The 20,961-nt window shown below is 34.3% G+C and overlaps 1 protein-coding gene across 11 annotated transcripts in view; it reads right to left on the bottom strand.

The window, feature by feature from the left end:
• UBE3A (ubiquitin protein ligase E3A) overlaps positions 1 to 20,961 on the bottom strand; it is a 97,292-nt gene that overhangs the window by 31,143 nt on the left and 45,188 nt on the right. For 8 of the 11 annotated variants that reach the window (XM_057303596.1, XM_048221261.2, XM_044388348.3 and 5 more), the window contains 2 exons: positions 8,788 to 9,095; positions 1,211 to 2,457 (listed from right to left, as the gene is read on the bottom strand). In XM_057303596.1, the coding sequence (XP_057159579.1) occupies positions 1,211 to 2,457; positions 8,788 to 9,095 (1,555 nt within the window). The remainder of the gene's footprint in view (positions 1 to 1,210; positions 2,458 to 8,787; positions 9,096 to 20,961) is intronic. The other 3 variants (XM_044388356.3, XM_044388357.3, XM_057303597.1) reach the window with 2 other exon arrangements.

The raw sequence follows: 20,961 nt of genomic DNA, 5'->3' as shown, positions 1-20,961 counted from the left end.
AATAAGTATCACTATTTCCTAGTTGTGTCACGGGTTCTTATCTTCTATTAGTATGGAAGGTTGACCGTATCTTAATTTTACCTGACATCAAATTTTAAGTTGTTTAAAAAAAAAAAAAAAAAGGAACTAGTAATGATGGGTTATGTATATGATGAATACACAATAAAACCCTGTGATAAAGGGGGCGGTACCTGGCTGATACAGCATGGGGACTCTTCATCTTGGGGTTGTGAGTTCGAGCCCTAACATGGGCGTAGAGATTACTTAAAAATAAAACCTTAAAAAAAAACACACACAAAAAAAACCCCACAACCTGTGATAAAGCACCCTAGGGCAAATGCAAATTTGGTATGTGATTGGCAACTGGTTTCTGTCTTTTGCCCAGGCCTGCATTCTTAAATGGGGACACAAATATTATATTCTGTGGAGGCAAGGAATTAACAAAAGGCAGCCAATCTGGAGAAACAGGAAGTTAGAAGGTAGATACCTGTGTTCCCAATATTCTCCCAGCTCTATCTCCCTGGATTGGGTTGACGATACAAAGCACCATAAATTTCAAGATTCCTGGAATGGCTGCTGTTTTCCCAGTGGTTCCGACCAACTCCAAGATATTTACGTAGTAAGAAAATACCACAATGAGGCAGTGCTACACAGGGGCATTCAGAGGGATCCAGCAGGAACCCTTACTAGCAGCACCCATTAAACTGCCCAGATAGCTTCACCTTCACAATAACTTAACTCTAAATTTTATGCCATAGAATTTTTGGATACCACTTACTATTTTATGTATGATTTTATTGTACCACTTTTCCCAGTTAAGATTTTACATTCACACTTATTATTGGGTATCTCTACATTCCCCTTGTTCCTGTGCTCTGGTCTTTTCCCAACATCTACTTGTCTTCTGAATAGAGAAGAAACTTTTGGGGTTAGTTGTTGATATTTAGAAAATCTATTCTTTTTCAAAGAGAGAGTCAGCCTTATTCAAGACAATCGATACTTTGTGGAACACATTTATAAATTTGGACAGGAATAACAAAAGTATAATATTTACACTTACAATATAAAAACATCCATATACTCCTATACCATATGATGCCATATTTTTTTTCAAACGGTCATGTAAAATGAATCCACTGAACTGTGTTACAATCGCCCCAATATTACGTATTTATTCTAGTACTAATTTTTAAGCATAGGCCCAACTTACCCGGACAAGTGCATCATCTATGATATGGTCACGTCTGACTTTGAGTCTCAAATACGGATTCAACTGCTGTCCTTGAACTAAGCTGTAGAGAACAGTGATTCTTCGTTCACTGTACATGCGAATTCTATTGTCATAATATAATCCCAAATTCTTTGTGACAGCATTCAATATAAAGGGACATGTCATGAAAGAGAATTTGTTCTCTGTTTCTACTTTGAAAAAAGTATAATCTTTATCCATTTCTAGAACATCATTCAGTGGTTCATTAATAAACTCTTCAAAAGGGATAAGTGGTTTTCGACAATCCAGAGTTTTAACACCAAGTTCAGTTTCCAGTGGGTCCACTCGAGGACCCTTCTTGTTTCTTCTTTCCTCTCCCAAAAGCTCCTGAAGTGTCAATTCACTGGACTCTGGGATGGGCTCTTCATCATCTTCTTCATTATGATTTGTGTCCACTTCCCCACCCACTACATTTGCATAGTAAACCATTTTCAAGCACTTTGAAGCAGCAACAATTGCATCATCGTCATTCACTAGATTCCGACTGTTAAATTCATTGCTTATGACTTTGTAAGTAATAAGTTGCTGAAATGTTTCCATCATTCTACGAATCTGGTCTGCACTGTATTTAGACCACAGTCTAACCAATTTTCCTTGGGCTGCAAGGGGTAGCTTACTCATTGCTTTGCAAAATAATGGCAAAGCCATTTCCAGATATTCAGGACTGTGGAGATTTCTATTCTCCATTACAATAATGAATAAATTCAGATAATTAGGATCTCGAGAGTACACATTGTGATACGTCAAGTCACATTCCACATTAGGTGACAAATATACAAGTGCATTGAGAAAAGCAGTTTCTATTTTTTCATTAGAGAGTAATCTGATGTAGACCCTTCTAATGGCCTCAATATCCACAGACACATCATCAGGGCCTAATTTTTGTAAGTTGTTATCTCCTTGTGAAGTATCACTTATCCTTGAAGAAGATGCTTCTGAATCTTCTTCCATAGCAGCAGCAGAACATGCAGCTTTTTCCTTTTCATCTTCATCTTTGTCTTCATCCTTTCCTTGAAGAGATTTCAGTTCTTCCTTGGTGTGTTGTTTGACTTTCCGAAAGCTCTGTACCAATGCTTCAGCACTAGAAAAAACTCTTCCAATAACACGGATTAAAGGGGAATAATCCTCTCTCTCTCTACATAATTCAAGAATTTCATATACCGTCTCTTCTGTTAGGTAAGTCACATCTAAAAAATTAGAGAAAAAAAAGGAGAATGTTTATTTTTTGTAAGTATGTTTACTTTTAGTTCTAGTGTAAAGTAAAACAGCCATTTTGTACTCAATACCATTTATGACTTACAACTCTTTTAAAACATATCTAATACTTAGATTCAACAAACAAAATATATTTCCTTATTTTTGTCAATGAACTATTATTAATAGCAACAACCTCACCCATTCTTTTACTTTCTTTCAATAATATGTAGCTTTTAATGAGCTCAAACTCTTTTCATAATCATAGTGGAAATTAACATGTAGCTTTAATTTATAAATCTGAACCAAGAAAATCATGTGCTGACTTGATTCATCACAATACACCTCTTACAACCTCACTTTAGTGAAGAAACACTACTGTTCCGAGAGGTTTCCTTCTTATTTCACTACTCTTCTTGAAAGACTGAGGAAGGCAAGAAAGGTTCCTTCAGCATCTGCTTTGGGAAACAGCCCTTGTCTTACTTTTATATATCTTAAAATAAAACTGGTTCCTTTTGAGTCTTCCCTTTTAGTTTTTTCCAGGGTGGTCAATTCTGTGGATGATTGAAAAGAATTACTATACCATTTCTCATAAGATCTGAAGTTGACAAACACTGCCATCTGTAGTCAGGAATCAGGTTGAAATAAAAAGGAAATAGTTATGAAGTAATAATAAGAGTGATAGAAGGCAACTTATAAGCAGATAAGTGAAACCAAAATCTTTTTCCTCTCCTTTCTGGGCAGATTTGGACCACATCTTCCAGACTTCCCAGGTTTTTGAGGTTAAGTGCTACTTCAGGACAAAGCTTTTCCTTCTGGCTAATGGGATGATGTTCCCAGGATGCTCTGGAAGCCATGTGCTGAAGATAACAATGTCACTACAGCAGCATTTCTGAATGATTATGTGAAGCAGAACTCTGCCAACCTAGAATACCATGGCTATTAGATGAGCCAGAAATAAATTTCCACTTTGTTCAATAAACTAGTGCTCTTTCTGGTATGTACTTAATATTGCAGTCTAATTGATCCTTACTAATATAGAAAGAAGCTTTTCACCTTTCCCCACCTTGCCTTCAAAGTCTTTAAAATACCAGTGGACTGTCTAAATTATGCTTAATCCTTCTTGATCCTTTTCCAGTAATAAAAATTTTATAAGTGACATAAGCTGATTGTTTTTGCAGCTTATTACCATTATTTTTGCAGTCTGTATTACTTAAATCCAAGGGAGTTTTATTTTGTTTTTCTATCACATCCATTCTCCCCCATAAAGAAAGAACCACCGTAAGAGGCAAAAATGACAGGAGGCAATGAAAGGCCAGACCAAATATCAATTTATTACACATTTTCAGATTTATAGTAATGTTAACAAGCTGAAATTCTAATGAAATCACAGAAGAAACAAAGAAAAGAACATTTCAAGGATTTTTGAGATAAAAATCTCTGGAACCAGGGACTACCGGAGTGGTAAAAGAGTCTATAGCAGTCTGCTGGCATTCATTTTACTTCTTTCTCACATCTGTCTCTAAACAGTAGCTTAGACCTCCATTATCACCTTTTGAAATACTTTTATATTTGCCATTATTACCTTTCAGATGAAAACCAGATAAACAAATGGCTCTAATTCTCTTCACCATCAAAATTTAAATCTATACACATATATCCCCTTGAGAGGAATGAAGAGTAAGTTTGGAGGTTATGGAATGCATAAGCATTCCACTCCCAAATGGGAATGCTACTGGATTAAACACATTAGAACAAAAAAGGAAAAGTCCATGTGTGTTCTCTCTCTTATGGTTTGCTTACTCACACACAAAAAAGAATTTTAACATGCTGTTGTCTAAAACTCCAAGTTGTCATCTTCTACTCAAATGTTAATTTATTTCACATAGTTTAATCTGAGCTTTCATAACATTTGACTTTTTCATAGAAAGCACTGAATACAGTGATCAAAGAGAAAAACCATGTAAAACATTCCAACTCAAGGAGTAGTAAATCTCAATGCTTGGACAAATCATAGATTCAACACCTCAAATAATAAACTCCCTGGTACTTACCATGATTTTCAATTTTAAAAAAGAAGGGGAAAAAAAGAGCATTTTAAAATTAAAATTAGCTTAGCTCTCATGTACTCACTCTCACGATCTATTCTCAAAAGAAAAACAAAACCCCACCCTTCATTTTCTCACTTATAATCTGAGATAAGCTAAATAATCACAAAATTTCACCTTACCAAAGCTGAGAAATATACCTCGACAACACTATTTTTTTTCTTATGACATGCATGAATATCAGGTAACTGGGGATAAAATAAACTGTTTTAATATTCAAACAAGAACATAAATGACTGTATTTCAAATGAAAATACAGAAACAAAAATATTCTGACCTATTAATAAAGAAGTGAAAATACCCTTTAAACATTAGATAATCGAATTTCACTTTACAAATCAACTATATCACCTGTTCTGACAGCTAAAGGAAGAATGAATGCTCTGGGCAAAGATAATTCAAAAAACTTGAAAGTTCTATGTTACTTATTTGTACATGTGTGTTTTTTTGTGATCCCTAAGGACTATCGCACATTTCTGACATTGCTAAAGTATTCAAATGTTGGTAGACAGGTTAAGACTAACCAATTACTAAAAGCATATGAAACCATTAATGAACGACCAAAGGACATCATTTTCAACTGACATAAAGATGTCAACATTCAATGCTGGATAGTACCCCAAGAGTTCTGTATCCTGAGTTATACTAGTTTAGTTCACATGAATATGCCAACTTAAATTTTCTACTGAGATTATTTCTAATTCCAAATTAGAATTATTATTAACCATCAGTATCTAAAAGGTGATCTTATGAAACTCTGGTCTTCCTCCAACTCTCTAATATATCTGGGCAGACATTGTAGACTGGCTAACTCCAACAAATCTATTCACCCCTCTTCTCTGACATGCCATCATAACAGATAACTGTAAAAACTAAACACTAGTATTCCAATCCTCATTTGCACCTGGAGGATGACATGTGGCCCAGGTCTGCCAATTACCTAAGTGGAAGTCCACTGATGAACTTCTGAGGGTTTATTTTCCTGAGAAATGGGGTCAAACATGATTAACTCATTGTGAGTACAACAAAAGAATCTCCTAATTTTTATTAGTATATAAAATAAGCTAATATCATCTTCAAATTATCTAAGCAAAAGCTATACATGTCTCTACAAATTATAAAATATTGTCCTTCAAATTAAAAAATAAAAAACAATGTTTATTAATATTTCAAGACCATTTTCCATTAGGCAGTACTATACAGGTTAATAAAAGCACCACCAAATTGTGGAAGAAATAAAAATGGAGCACCCCAAATAGTATCTGCATTTTGAAAAAACTATTCAGAGAAATTATTTTACAGGAAAGAGAACAATTGATATATTTTGTCTATTAATTTTATGGAGATTATATTGGTCAAATATAATACACTGTAATACTGACAAAAGTCTTAATCTATCAAGGAAGTGGCAGGGCTGTCAACAAGTATTTAAATTAAGCAGAGGATAATTTTAGAGGCACATAGGTAATTCAATCTTCACTGTGACAAATGGACAACATATAAAATTTCTTAATATGATTTCTACCTCTTTTAATATTTGTTCCATAGTAAAAGACAAGATATGCAAATGATCATTAAATGAACAGCTGTAAAAGTTCAACCACAAAAATACCAAATTTTACCAAACCATGAATCTGATCTTTGGCCCCTGCTACCAGACTGTCAACACCCATAGTTTCTTTTATGGGCTTTAACTCTCTAAGAGTTAATCTTTAGATTTGTTCTATTATGACATGTAGATATCCTCTGCTTTTCCAAAGTTCCCACTAGGCTACTTCACTTATAGTAAGAAAGTTAAAAAGCAAAAAAGCATTTAGTGTTTGTTTTACTGCAAGCCATTATAGAGGCAACATCTACTCTGAGGACCAAGAGTGGCACTAAGAATCTCCTTCCCCAGGAATTACACTCAGCATCTCAGCCTCAAGTCACCATAGCTTTAAACTGTGTCTGTGGTCGTCTGTGTTTATCTCAATTCATTTTGTACATCCATTAGCAAGATGTGTCCTAAGGTATCAGAAAAGGCGAAGAGAGGCTATTTTGTGAATAAGGGAACCTCAAAATGTTTTCCGTATAAATTAATGGTAATTGCTTCTTCACTGAGTATGCCATTTTGTCTCACGAAAGTTTCACAGGAATGCTCTACTTTCAGATAGTGGGGGAAACTGTACAGACATCTTCTGCTAAACATCAGTAATCTCTTCCTGAAAAGTGTTAAAACTACTACCTGGGAGCTTATTTCTCATTATTTTAATCGGAAAAAATTATAACACCTTCTTACAAAACAACGAAAAACCCCTTATTTCCTAAAATGTAGCCAAAAGAGTAAATAACTATTATAAGTAACTAGCTTAAGACACAAAACACTCTGCTTCCTAAATCATCAAATCGTAAACTTAGTAACAAAAAGTTTTCATGCATAACATGACCTACCTTAAGGGACAGCAACACTCTAGACCCCAATATCCTTTGTTGACATGCTGTTCAGAATGCCTTCAAGTGATTCTGACATTGTACTAATTCCATATAAACGTACCAATACTTTCTCTAGATAGTATTTTGTTTAAAATGCTGAACTGAGTTTTTCAGACATAAATTAGTTTAAAGAACATTATAATTAGAGATAAAAACATTCACAATGTTTTATCAAGAAAAAGAGATGTTCTACTAAGAAAATGTTAAATGAAGAGACATTCCTGTATGGTATATCTTGTGTATTTTGTAATGTATGTATATTCTTGAAAATACACTTCATCTACAAAATTCTACACTTAAGAAAATTTTTATGCAAAAACAGTTTGGGGCAGACTATCCAATACATACAGAATTTTGTAACAAGAACCAACAAATACAATTAACAATCCAAAGTACTAGTGTAGTTAATGCATTTGTAATTCCTAGTAGAAAAATACTACAGTAAATAGAAAGTTACAGAAAAAAGGGAGCAGAAGGAGAGAGTAGCATATTGTAAGAAAGTATAAGGAACTGCTAAATTACACAGACTTGAGCAAAAATAGGAAAGAAACACTGGGAAAAACCACTCAATAAGCACCTATGATGAAGCACATAGACAAAAAGATGTGTCCATCCACCCTGTACTATAATCCCCTACAGCTGGCTGCATTCAACTGCACCAGCACATTTTACATTTAATAACTGTTACTCTGTGGTGCACACCTGCTGGAGAAATGTGCATAATGGAATCGATGGAACTTCCCCATTACACATACTGACAACACTCACCTACTTTATCCACAGCGTGTGAGCTAAATCATGTAATGGAACCACACATTTTGAAGCTGTGTAAAGTTGTTATCAAGTTATGAAAACACCTTTACTGTGAGGTTAGAGTAAAAGATAAAACACAATTCTATGTCACCAATTAAATTAAATCTGCATTTAAATCATGCTACTATAAAAAGCTTCCTCTTTTAAAATAGAATTACCTTTGGTAGGGCTGAGCCCTGTCAGTGATTCAGAAATTCAATTACCTTGTTACTAACACTGATTATCTTCACTGAGGAAAAGAAAGCTTGGATTTGAAGATTTTAAAAAATATATATATTAAACAATTTTGGAATACAGGATCATTTAGAAAACAAGGGCTTAGGTGAAGACTGCCATTGGTAGGTGATGATGATTCTTGGCAGCATGAGTGCGCCAAATGCCCAGAAGAATCTGAGCAGGATATGGGAAGCATATTAGAAAGAAAAATCGAATTATTTCTCAAGTAACAGCTACAAAATTTTTATTTTTGCTTTGCCCTCAGAAATGGAAAAGACTGACAACACTTCTTTCTGCTTCCTTCACCTCATAGTACTAAGGTTCTACAACTCATTCCACATATTAAGTCCAGCTACTTGATAATTTAATTAGATTTTGTGGTCTCGTTTAGGAGATTACCACTTAATACATTTTTCCTAGTGGAAAATGTTCAAAACTTCCAATCAATCCATTAAAAAAGGAACTTTTGGAATATAATCTGCTTCTAATTAGGGACCATGAGAAAACTAAAATGTTGTTAAATCATTAGTTCAATTATTAGTTTTGTCCTTTACCACAATCAATCAATCAATCGATATATAAATACCACTACACTATACTATCATGTCCTAATGTCACACAATTAGACAAAACAAACAAAAACCTCACACATTTTAATAAATCTCCAATCTGGTTTTCAGTCAAAAATTCTCAATTAAAAATTGAACATCTTACCTCTAAAATCATCTCTTGCTCCTTGTCCTTCCTTCTTGTTCATTTTTATGTCAGAGCAGGAGTTGTTAGGGGCACCTTTCGAGTTTTCAAGGTAAGCTGAGCTTGCTCCTTTCTTGGAGGGATGAGGATCACAGAGTTTTGCATTAATCTTATAAAGCTCGAGGGCTTTAATAGCTGCTGCATTGTTATCCATACGAAGAAAAGTTGGACAGGAAGCACAAAACTCATTCGTGCAGGCCTCATTTCCACAGCCCTCAGTTAACTGGTGGTAGTAGCGTTCTATTAGATGCTTTGCAGCTGCTCGCTTCCTGTAGCAAACATTCAAACAATAAGCACAGTGATTAAGATTAGTATAGCTCTCATGTAAAAAGCTTAATATATCTTAAGGCAAGTTAGTCAAGCAATAAAGTAATAAATGCATATTAAGATGAGGTGCAGAAAATGGAGACCCACTGTTTATACAAAACTTTTAACTAGTAGAATGTTTGATAAAATACTGCCTAAGATACTATGAAAAGAACAGCAATGAAAATATGGTTTTTTTTGGTTTAAAAAAAGGGAGAAAAAAAACTCGTTTGATGGTATATATGCTTAAATTATTTAGCACAACAGATGAAAATCACAAGTTTTATGGCTAAGAGTTTTAGTACTTTATCATTTTAAAAAACTAACATTAAGAAAATGAGAGTCTAGTTAAAAGTATCAATCCAACTTCCCTTTATGTAATTGCTATTTTGTTTTAATAGTTTTTAATACCTGATTTATAGTTAACACGGAACTTCTATCTGGAAAGAAAGTTTTTCTCCAATTATCTACCATATGAGAGATTTAAAAATAAAGTTATAGGGGCGCCTGGGTGGCACAGCGGTTAAGCGTCTGCCTTCGGCTCAGGGCGTGATCCCGGTGTTATGGGATCGAGCCCCACATCAGGCTCCTCCGCTATGAGCCTGCTTCTTCCTCTCCCACTCCCCCTGCTTGTGTTCCCTCTCTCGCTGGCTATCTCTATCTCTGTCGAATAAATAAATAAAATCTTTAAAAAAATAAATAAATAAATAAAAATAAAGTTATAAATGAAATATCCAAAGCTGTGTTACACTGCAAGAAAATGATTCTGAGCATACAATCTTGAACCCAAAACATGTCACTGAACTTGCTCATTAACCCCATGTCATTAAGAACATGGAATATTCAAGTTCCCTTAGGGCAAAATCTTACATTTCACTATGTTCATTGTGAACCTAAAATATGTAGATTCATGTTCTTAACTGGCTGGTCCAGCAGAGCTTCCAAAGATACTGAAGAGATTATTTCATCAAGCAAGAAGATGGGCTATATCCACGGTTTATTCAAATCTATGCTTCTACTGTCTGATGATGTGAGATTGCCAGAATTTAAAGAAAGTAGTCTACTGGATCCAAAGAAACGTAATTCATAGTTTTTCCTTTTGGTCTCAAAGTCACATGCATGGGAATAAAAACTACAAAGAATCAAAACTATTAAAAAAATTTACCTCTCAAAATGTTCCTACAATTATTTTACTAACACGTAAGACTAAATGGCAATGAAGTTCACATCTTGTTAATTGTGAGATATATTTTGTTAATCATGAGAAACTGAACAAGAAGGCAAATAAGTAAATAAGGCACATATTAAGTCCAATTTTGGCTCAAAAATAGAACTTTGTCTCTAAACTATCAAGGTAAGTGACAAAAACTAGCACAATTAACCCTTGAATAATGTTGGCATTAGGGGTGCCACCCCCTTGCACAGTTGAAAATCTGCATGTATAACCTTAGATTCCCCTATAACTACAAATAGTCTACCACTGACCAGAAGCCTTACCAATAACATAAAAAGGCAATTAACACGTATTTCATGTTATATGTATTATATACTATATTCTTAAAGTTAGAGAAAAGAGAAGTATTTATAAAATCTTAAGGAAGACAAAATATATTTACAGTACTATACTGGATTTACCAGTACTTAAGTTTATTTTTTCTATTTAAAAAAACCCACATGTAAGTGGACCCACACAGTTCAAACCTATGTTGTTCAAGGGTCAATTGTAATTCAAAAACATTCAATTTACCTTGATGCTTCTATTTTTCAAATGTTCCATGCAAATCCATGCATGCAAAGAAAAAAAAAAACCCTACAAAACACACTTAAAAACTGCACAGGCATCACTTAATAGTTATTTTATTACATGTGGCTACAAATAATTCAACTTTTGAAAATTAAAGATGATTATTCCAGATATATCACTGTGCAAAGTATTAAAGTGACAACATGTAAAGAAAAAGAAATATAGAATCCAGAAGATTTATACCATATGTTACTATCCTTTACCAAAGAATGGGAGATTAATAATACCACCCTCTCCTGAAATACAGTAGCTTTCCCTAAAGAAAATGTAAATGGAATGTATTTCTACTCTGTAGGAAAATTATGAACATATATCAAAGTCTTAAAAATTAACGGAGAATGAATCATACAAATCAGAGATCAAGTGAAAATAATTGGACAATTTTGTAAAAATACATTGTTTCTACAATACATTGAAATCTGGAAAAAATGACATGCCCAACAATAGGGATTACTTAAATGAACTGATGACCATTCAGAGACTGGAATAAATGAACATTACCAACCTATGAATCTGGCAAGGAACAGTCTTCCTCATTCATCACTAATTGATAAAAAATCAGTTACAAAGTTGTAAGATGAGGTCACTTTTATTTCAAAGTGTTAACATTTTCTCTAACGGATGTGACTGAATGGATTTTTTAAAAATTCTTCCATGTTTTTGCTTCTAATTTATTTTTTCTATAATAAACATGCTACTTGTGTATTAAAAATAAATAAATATGGAGAAAATGTATTAACATTTTGATCTGAATAGCCTCAAGGCTTATTAAATTGTCCATATGACTTTTTAATAATTATCAAAATTCAAAATACTAAACACTAGTTATTTTCTTAATGTCATGTTTTGTCAAAACCCAGTCATATTAAATACTGCTTCTGTATGTAATGCATAAAGGAGTATGAACAGTAAAAATAGGACAAGACTGAGAAATTAGCAGATCTGCATTAAGTGACATCTCCTTCTGCCTCTAATAACCTGTACGATCCTAAACAAGTAATTCTCTGAGCCTCAGTTTTCCCATCTTTCAGTTCTAAAGTTTAGGGTAGTCTATGCAATAGGCAAACACTGCACTAGTGTTTGATGAGTGGTAACATACTAGGCACTCTGGCATAGGTTATCTCATTTGAATCCCATGATGAGGATTATCTTCAGTTCATACAGCTAAAAGAGAAGTGAAAGAGTAAAATCACGTACTCAAGATCATATGAAGGAAAATGCAGAATCAGGACAAGAACGAGAGTTAGGGGTCTTCTGGCTCTGGAGTCTAAGTTATTTCCACTATATTGTCGCACAGAAAGTGATTCATTTCAAAATAATTCTTAACAATAGTACTAAAAACTCCTATAGAAAAAAATCCCATAAATAATATGTAACTGAAAAAAAGCAAAAACCCTGAAAAATCAAAATTTGTATCTCGTATTTATGTGAATCTACTATCTCACAAGTACACCAAGTTTTTTGAGGAAGAGATACCACCATATTCTGTAAAGTTAATGTATCTCTAAGTTCTTGAGAACCTATATGTTATGTTCCCACTTTAAAAGGTTATAAACACTACCAGCTAAGAGCTTGCACTCTGAAGCCAGACTCCCAAGGTTCACATGTTGGCTCTGCCACTTTTAACTATGTGACCTTGAATGAGTTACTTAACATTTCTGTGTCTCAGATTCCTCATTATTAAAGTGATGGTATACATAACAATTATCATGGCTGTGAGAGAATTAAATGAGTTAATATATATAAAGTAGTTAGAACACTGCCTGGCACCTAGTAAGCACCATGTGTTAGCTGCTATTACCTTTATGATTATTACTAAGATCCTCATAAGTCTATGAGTATATAAACCATCATTCTGCTGATGCTCAGAGCAGTTACATAATAAGTCACACAACTAATAAGAGATTTGAGCCCAGGCTTAACTCAAAACTTGGGTTTTTAATACCACTAAGGGGAGATTTAATACCAGACAGAGGAAAGTAGGCCCCTCTATTTAGTCTGCTTCTCTGCCCAAGACCTAGAAATAGCAGCTACACAGATGAGACAGGACTGAAAGGAGGCCATGCCAGAACCTCCATGTTATCAGGGGAATCAACCATATTAAACATTTTTCTTCTTTACTCACACCAATGATAACCTGAATTATCTGTACAATTCTGTATCCCCACCTATTTTATAGCATATAAAAGGCCTCTATGTTGGGAATGTGTACATGAATAATGACATTTAAATAAATAAGGTGTGCAGGGTTAATCCCTATATAGTAGAAGTCACCAAATCTTAGCTTGTGGGCCAAATCTAGCCTGCCACTTGGTTTTTGTAGCCCCCAAGATAAAAATGGTTTTCACAATTTTAAATGTCTGACAAGTCAGAAAAAAAATATTTTGTGAAGTGCAGAAATTATATGGGAATCAAATTTCAGTGACTAAAAGTCTTATTAAAACATAAGATTATTAATTTAATTATTATTTATGCCTGTTTTCACACTACAACAGCAGAGTTGAGTAGTTTTAAGAGACTGTACGGCTTGCAAATCCTAAAATAAATACCACCTGGCCCTTTACAGAAAAAATTTCCCAACTCTTAATTTAGAGTCTTGTTCTTTGCTCTCCAGTGACATTTCCATCTAAGCACATGGCCTGCTCACTCTTTCTCCTCAGCAAATCAATGCAGCAAAATGTGTACTTTTCCCTAACTATGATTAAAGGGGAAAGAAAGAAAAAGGAGGAGGACAAGAGAAAAAAAAAAAAAAAAGAAAACGAATAAAATGACATAGAAAAAAGGAAAGAAATGAAGAGAGATTCCTTCCTTAACCAGATCCCTTTAGGGACACCTTATCTGCCACTCATAATCAAAACTACAAGAAGAGGAGCTATGGCTTACTTCCTTTTTAAAAAAGTTTTTATTTAAATTCCAGTTAGTTAACATACAGTGTATATTAGTTTCAGGTGTACAATATGATTCAACACCTCCACACAACATTCAGTGCTCATCACAAGTACATTCCTTAATCTCTATCACCTATTTAACCCATCTCCCCAGCCATCTCCTCTCTGGTAACCATCAGTTTGTTCTCTATAGTTAACAGTCTGTTTCTTGTTTTTTTTGCTCTTTATCCCCTCATGTTCCTTGGTTTTGTTTCTTAAATTCCACATATGAGTGAAATTATATGGTATTTGTCTTTCTCTAACTTATTTCACTTAGCGTAATACTCTCTAGCTCCATTCATGGTGCTGCAAACGGCAAGATTTTATTCTGTTTTTATGGCTGAACAATATTCCATTGTGTATATATACCACACCTTCCTTAACCATTCATCAGTCGATGGACACTAAGGCTGTTTTCATAATCTGGCTTTTGTAGATAATGCTGCTTTAAACATTGAGGTGCATGTATCCCTCTGAATTAGTATTTTTGTATTCTTTGAGTAAATACCTAGCAGTACAACTGAAACTACAAAAATCCTAGAGAAGAACGCACACAGTAACCTCTTTGACACTGGTCATAGCAACTTCTTTCTAGTTATGCCTCCTGAGGCAAGGGAAACAAAAGCAAAAATGAACTACTGGGACTTCATCAAGATAAAAAACATCTGCACAACAAAGGAAACAATCAACAAAACTAAAAGGCAATCCATGGAATGGGAGAAGATATTTGCAAATGACATATCTGATAAAGGGTTAGTATGCAAAATATCTAAAAAACTTATAAAACACCCCCAAAAAATCCAATTTGAAAATGGGCAGAAGACATGAATAGGTATTTTCCCAAAGAAGACATACAAATGGCCAAAAGACACATGAAAAGATGCTCAATATCACTCATCATCAGGGCAGTACAAATCAAAACTACAATAAGGTATCACACCTCATGTGTCAGAATGGCTAAAATCAACACCACAAAGAACAACAGCTACTGGTGAGGATGTGGAGAAGGGGGAACCCCTCTTGCACTGTTGGTGGGAATGCAAACTGGTGCAGCCACTATGGAAAACAATATTGAAGTTCTACAAAAAGTTAAAAATATGGCTTACTTCCTATAATTTCCTTACATTTCATGGACTTTTCTTATTGAGTCAATAATGATAGAGGGCAAGTGAGATCTTCTAGTGAGAAAGCTCTCAAAGTAGACAACTGCATTTAAAACAGACAACACTTTCTATTTATTTTATTTCTAAGGCTCAATTAGTGAGACAGTTCTACAAATGAATTACATGTGATGGGCCAAAATTACTCTAGAAAAATTGACAGAAATCTTTAAAAAATAGTTTCCCCTGAGGGGGAAGGGCACTGAGGTCTGCAATTTGCAATGCACGAGGAAAAAAAAAAGATGGAATGATGGACAAAAGGATATGTGATAAAACAAGGTAAATATTGTTAGTAAAATCTAGATGATAAGCATATTGTGTCAATTGCAAAAATCAACTTTGCTGCATGTTTGTTAAGTTTTCAAAATAAAACACTGGGGGAGGGGCGCCTGGGTGGCTCAGTCATTGAGCATCTGCCTTCGGCTCAGGGCATGATCCCAGGGTCCTGGGATCTAGCCCCACATCAGGCTCCCTGCTCCACTGAGAAGCCTGCTTCTTCCTCTCCCACTCCCCCTGCTTGTGTTCCCTCTCTCGCTGGTTGTCTCTCTCTGTCAAATAAATAAATAAAATCTTAAAAAAAAAAAAAAAAAAAACAACCACTGGGGGAAAATACTGTCACCATACTATAACTTTTTAGAGTGGTTAACGGGCAGAAGAAATGGTTTTAGCCATCAGTAGCTGAAAAAGGAAAACCAACATGTCATCAATGGCACTATTACTGTGTTTTCTGACTTTAACTCTAGTTTTTGATCAATCCAGTATTTAACAAACAAACAAAAAACCCCACCTACAATAATGATAAAAATAAAAGTTATGACTGTAACTATGCATAGCAACTTAACTACTCATCAAGGAGACAAATACTAGGAAAGTATGTTTAATATTCCTGTATCAATGGCAAGCCACTGGTGTTAGAACCACTGAAATGGCTGCCAACAATATAGAAGATGAAAGTTGAAAAAAGATCTTAAAACTTAACAGGTAGTTGGAAAATAAATAATGAATACAGGAACGAAGAAGATGAAGCCACAAAAATTGCTACTGTCTAAAAAGTGAAGATGTGTTAGTGAATAATGAGCAAAGAAGATTGAAATCAGAATTAAAAACAATGATAGAAAATAGAAGAAATCGTAATTGTAACATGCAACATTAAAAACTAATGGTAGATAAAGTACAGGATAATTAAAGGAGATAAAAAGGCAAAGATCAAAAAAATGTCAATGTAAGCAGAGTGACTTTAATTGAATATGAAGTTAAATAAAGATGTGACAAGTTAAGCCAGAGAAAAAGGCTTGTATAATGTCTATAAAGCTAGTAACCACTTACTCAGTGGTTTCCCAAAGTACATCTCTTTATTCCTTCCGGGATGTTGCCTTTGTAAGCACTCCACCCCCTCCCTCAAAGTTGCATTTAACATAAAAATTTTGGAAAGTGAACAATGGCATCCTAGATATATTACACCTCTTAGAAATGGATGACATAAAACATCTGTGACAGTTATGGTAGGTTTAAAGTTGGGTCTGTTACAATGGAATTACATGAAATATTAGACTATTTCAAGACCGAATCTATTATTGTGAAGTCATTACTACCATATCCAACCAAAAAGCCATTAACTATAGAGTAAGATACAATTTTCAGGGAAAAATTGTAATTATAATTCAGTATTTTTACTATAATAAACACGTTTAACATAATAATAATCCCTAAGCATTACTTCATTGAGGTTTATCATCTCAATGCCCAGAGTGCCTGTTACATGTTAAACATGAAGTAAAACTGTACAACTAAATATTTATATAAAATTATTCAACTTTACCCTGTTTTTGTTTTTTAAAAAGTGTCACATTTTACAATGAAGTTATAATGAACAAAAACAAACTACATCCATCTACTTCCCTCCAATAAGATCCTAAAAGGAGAGAAACACAAAATATTTGTTGGCATTAGTGTAGTACATCTATCAACTCTCTGTGATAATCATGAAATACAGTGTTTGATCTTTTTTCCTGATTCAAATAGAATCAAAACAGAAAATTTATTCCTTGGTTAATTATATACTTGAGTATCTACCACTGACCAGCAATATGTTATGAATTCTGTGATAAAGAGTTCAAAAACTGATTATTTTGCATTATAAAGATTTGGATCACTCTTAAAAAAATCTTTTTTAGGGGTTTAGGGAGCTGAGTAAACCTTGGAGTGATCAGAAAACATAACAGCTTTTATAGATACTATTTGGGAAACAGGTAGAGTTCTTTCAGTGTTATAATGAGAAAATCCTTAAAACAGATCTTTGAACCTGTACTAAGGATTAGTTACTGTACATCAAAGTTAGCTCTGTATAGATGATAAATGAATCTTCTGGCATTTTCTCCAACTAAACTGGAGAAATATCTGAACAAAGATAAAAAGCCAACCAAGGAGCGATGTCAGCAACGGAGGAAAAAGAGGCCCCAGAACTTATTCCCTCACAGAAACGCTAACTTATACATGGTCTAAAAACCCGTTATGAGACCTCTAGAACTACCAGTTAGAAAGTTGCAGTACCCAACACAAGCTCAAAGCCAAAAACAGCCAGAAATGTGTAAGAACAGCTGTTTCATTTCAACTGCTTCAATCCCTCCCCAAGCTGGCACAGTTAATTATCATGATGAAAAGCCCAACCAGCAGCTTTACCCACTGCAATTATGTCCAACATTCCTGTTTTTTGGGGGGTGAAGGGAGCTGCGGAAGGGGACTAGTTTCTGTCTGGCCTGACTTGGAGCACTATAAGCTCTTGAAAAAGAAATCAACAAACCACTTCAATTGGGAAACTACAAGCATAAGTCCAAAGAAGATACACTCTAATAAAAGGTTTTAGAGATACCAAAAATCTCCAATGAAGGTCTGCCCCTCTATGAAGCCAGTTCATTGAGACTGTTAGAGGTGGCTGTTTTTTTAAAAGCAAAATCCACACAAAAAAATTCAAAGGCACATTAACATACACACACACAGAGGGAAATCACAGTCCAATTCCAATCAAAGGAACAAAATAAAGCTCTAGAAATGACCTTAAAGAAGCAGAGATCTGGGGCACCTGGGCAGCTCAACTGGTTAAGCATATACCTTTGTCTCAGGTCAGGGTGCTGGGATCAGCCCCTATTGGGCTCCCTGCTCAGTGGGGAGTCTGCTTCTCCCTCTGTCCCTCACCTGCTTGTGCGCTCTCTCTCTCCCTCTCAAAAAAAAAAAAACAAAAAACCAAAAACAAAACAAAACAAAAGACAAAAAACCCAAACAAAAAAATGAAGATATCTATGAATTACCTGACAAGAATGCAACATAATTGCCTTAAGGAAATTCAATTTGCTACAAGAGAACACAGGAGACAACTAGATGAAATCACCATGCATGAACAAAGTAAGACTACCAACAAAAAGAGAACAGAAAACAAGAACCAAACAAAAATTCTAGAGGCAAAGGATAAAATAAGTGAACTGAAAATTCAAGAGACGATCAACAGCAGACTTAATCAAACAGAAGAAAATAAACTCAAAGGCAGGCCACTTGAAATTACTGAGTCAGAGGAAATTTTAAAAAATGAGAAAAGCGAAGAAAGCCTAAGACACCTATAGGATACCACCAAGCTGACCAATATATGCATTAGGAGAATCCTAGAGGAGAGAATGTGGCAGACAGCTCACCTGAAAAAGTAATGGTCAAACACAAAATGTGAGGAAGGAAATGGGACACCTAATTTTAAAAGGTTTGAAGGGCTCCAAGTATAATGAACCCAAACAGATGGATACTAAAACACACTATAATTACTATCAAAAGTCAAAGACAGAGGGAATCTTGAAAGCAGCAAAAGAAAAATGGCTAGTCAGGTATAAGGCAGCTAGCATTAGACTATCAGCAGATTTCTCAGCAGAAACCTTGCACAGAGATCAGAAAGAAGTGGGACAATATATGCAGAGTGCTGAAAAAAATAACTACCAACCAAAAGTACTATATCTGGCAAAACTGACCTTCAAAAATGAAGAAGAAATAAGGACCTCCAAGTATAAACAAAAAGCTGACAGTTTATCACTACTAGACCCACCTTACAAAAAATGCAAAAGGAAGTTCTTCAACTTAAAAAAAAAAAGGACTGTAAACAATACAAAATCATGCAAAAGTGTAAAGATGTTTGGTAAATGTAAATATATAGACAAATACAGAATCCTGTAATACTGTAATGGTGGTGAGTAAATAAATTCAGGTAGATCTGAAAGATGAAAACATTTTTTAGAACTATAAATATATGGTGAATGACACAAAACATAAAAAGATGTAATTTGTGTCATCAATAACAAAAGGGGGGAGAGATGTAAAGGAGTAGAGTTTTTGTATGCAACTAAAATTGCTCTCAGTTTTAAACAGATTACAACTGTAAGATGTCTTGTGTAATCTTCATGGTAAATGGAAAGAAAATGCTTATATAAAATACACAAAATTAAGTGAGACAGGAATCAAAGCATGTCACCACAAAAAATATCAATGAAACACAAAGGAAGACCTCACAGGCAGGAAGAAAAAAACAAATACAAGATATATAAAAAACAAAAAAAATAGCAATAATTAATCTTCCCCATCAGTAATTACTTTAAATGTAAGTGGATTGAACTCCCTAGTCAAAAGACACAGAGTAGCTGAATGGATTTACAAAAAGAAAAGAAACAGCTATATGCTACCTGTAAGAGACTCACATTAGATAAAGGATATACAGACGGAAAAATGAAAGGATTGAGAAAGAGATCCTATGCAAATAATCACCAAAGAAGAGAAGGAATGGTCTCACACATATATACCAAATACATATATGAGACACACACACACACACACACACACACACACACACACTAGAAAAAAAGACTTTCAAGTCAAAAACTGTAAGAAACAAGTAACACATTATATAATAATAAAAGGGTTAAGTCATCAGAAATATATTACAATTATAAATATATGTGCCCCTAACAGAAGAGCACCCAGATATGTTAAACAATGACAAAAAACTAAAGAGAGAAATAAATAGTAACACAGTAATAGGACATTTCCACACCCAACTTTCAATAATGGGGAATATCTACACTGATGCCACAAGAATAAAAAGGACCTAAGAGACTACTGCCGACGATATATGCCAACAAACTGGATAACCTAGAAAAAACGAATATATTTCTAGAAACATATAATCTAACAGAACAGAATCACGAGGAAATAAAAAACCTGAGGCAACCTCTAACTATTAAAAAGATTGAATCAGTAACCCAAAGCCTCCCAACAAAGAAAAACACAGAACCAGATAGTTTCTATGGAGAATTCTACCAAAGAATTAATAAGAATCCCTCTTCAATTCCTGCAAAAAACTGAAGAAAACACCTCCAAACTCATTCCATGAGGCCAGCATTACCCTGATACCGAAATGAGACAAAGAAAAGAAAAATACAGGCCAATACCCTGACTACTAATGCAAAAATCCTCAATAAAATACTAGTCAAGTAGAAATCAACAATACATTAAAAGAGTTATATCATTACCAAGTGGGATTTATTCCTGGAATGTAAGAATGCTTCATCATACAAAAATCTATCAATCTAACACACTCAATTACCACAATGAAGGACAAAAATAACATCATCACCTCAACTGACACAGAAAAAGCATCTGACAAAAATCAACATCCTTTCATAATAAAAACACTCGACAAACTAGACAAATAAAATTAACTCAACATAACAAAGGCCATATATGAAAAGCTAAGATTATACCTAATGTGTAAAACTGAAAGCTTTCCTTCTAAAATCAGGAACTATGCAAGGATTCCCGCTCTTACCATTTCTTTTTAAAACAGTACTGGAAATCCTAACCAGAGAAATCAGGCAAGAAAAAGAAATAAAAGCATCTAAATTGGAAAGGA

Source organism: Ursus arctos, unplaced genomic scaffold, assembly GCF_023065955.2.
Source record: "Ursus arctos isolate Adak ecotype North America unplaced genomic scaffold, UrsArc2.0 scaffold_28, whole genome shotgun sequence".
NCBI lineage: Eukaryota > Metazoa > Chordata > Mammalia > Carnivora > Ursidae > Ursus > Ursus arctos.
Note: the sequence above shows the minus strand (reverse complement) of the source record. Positions and strands in the feature narration are given on the sequence as shown.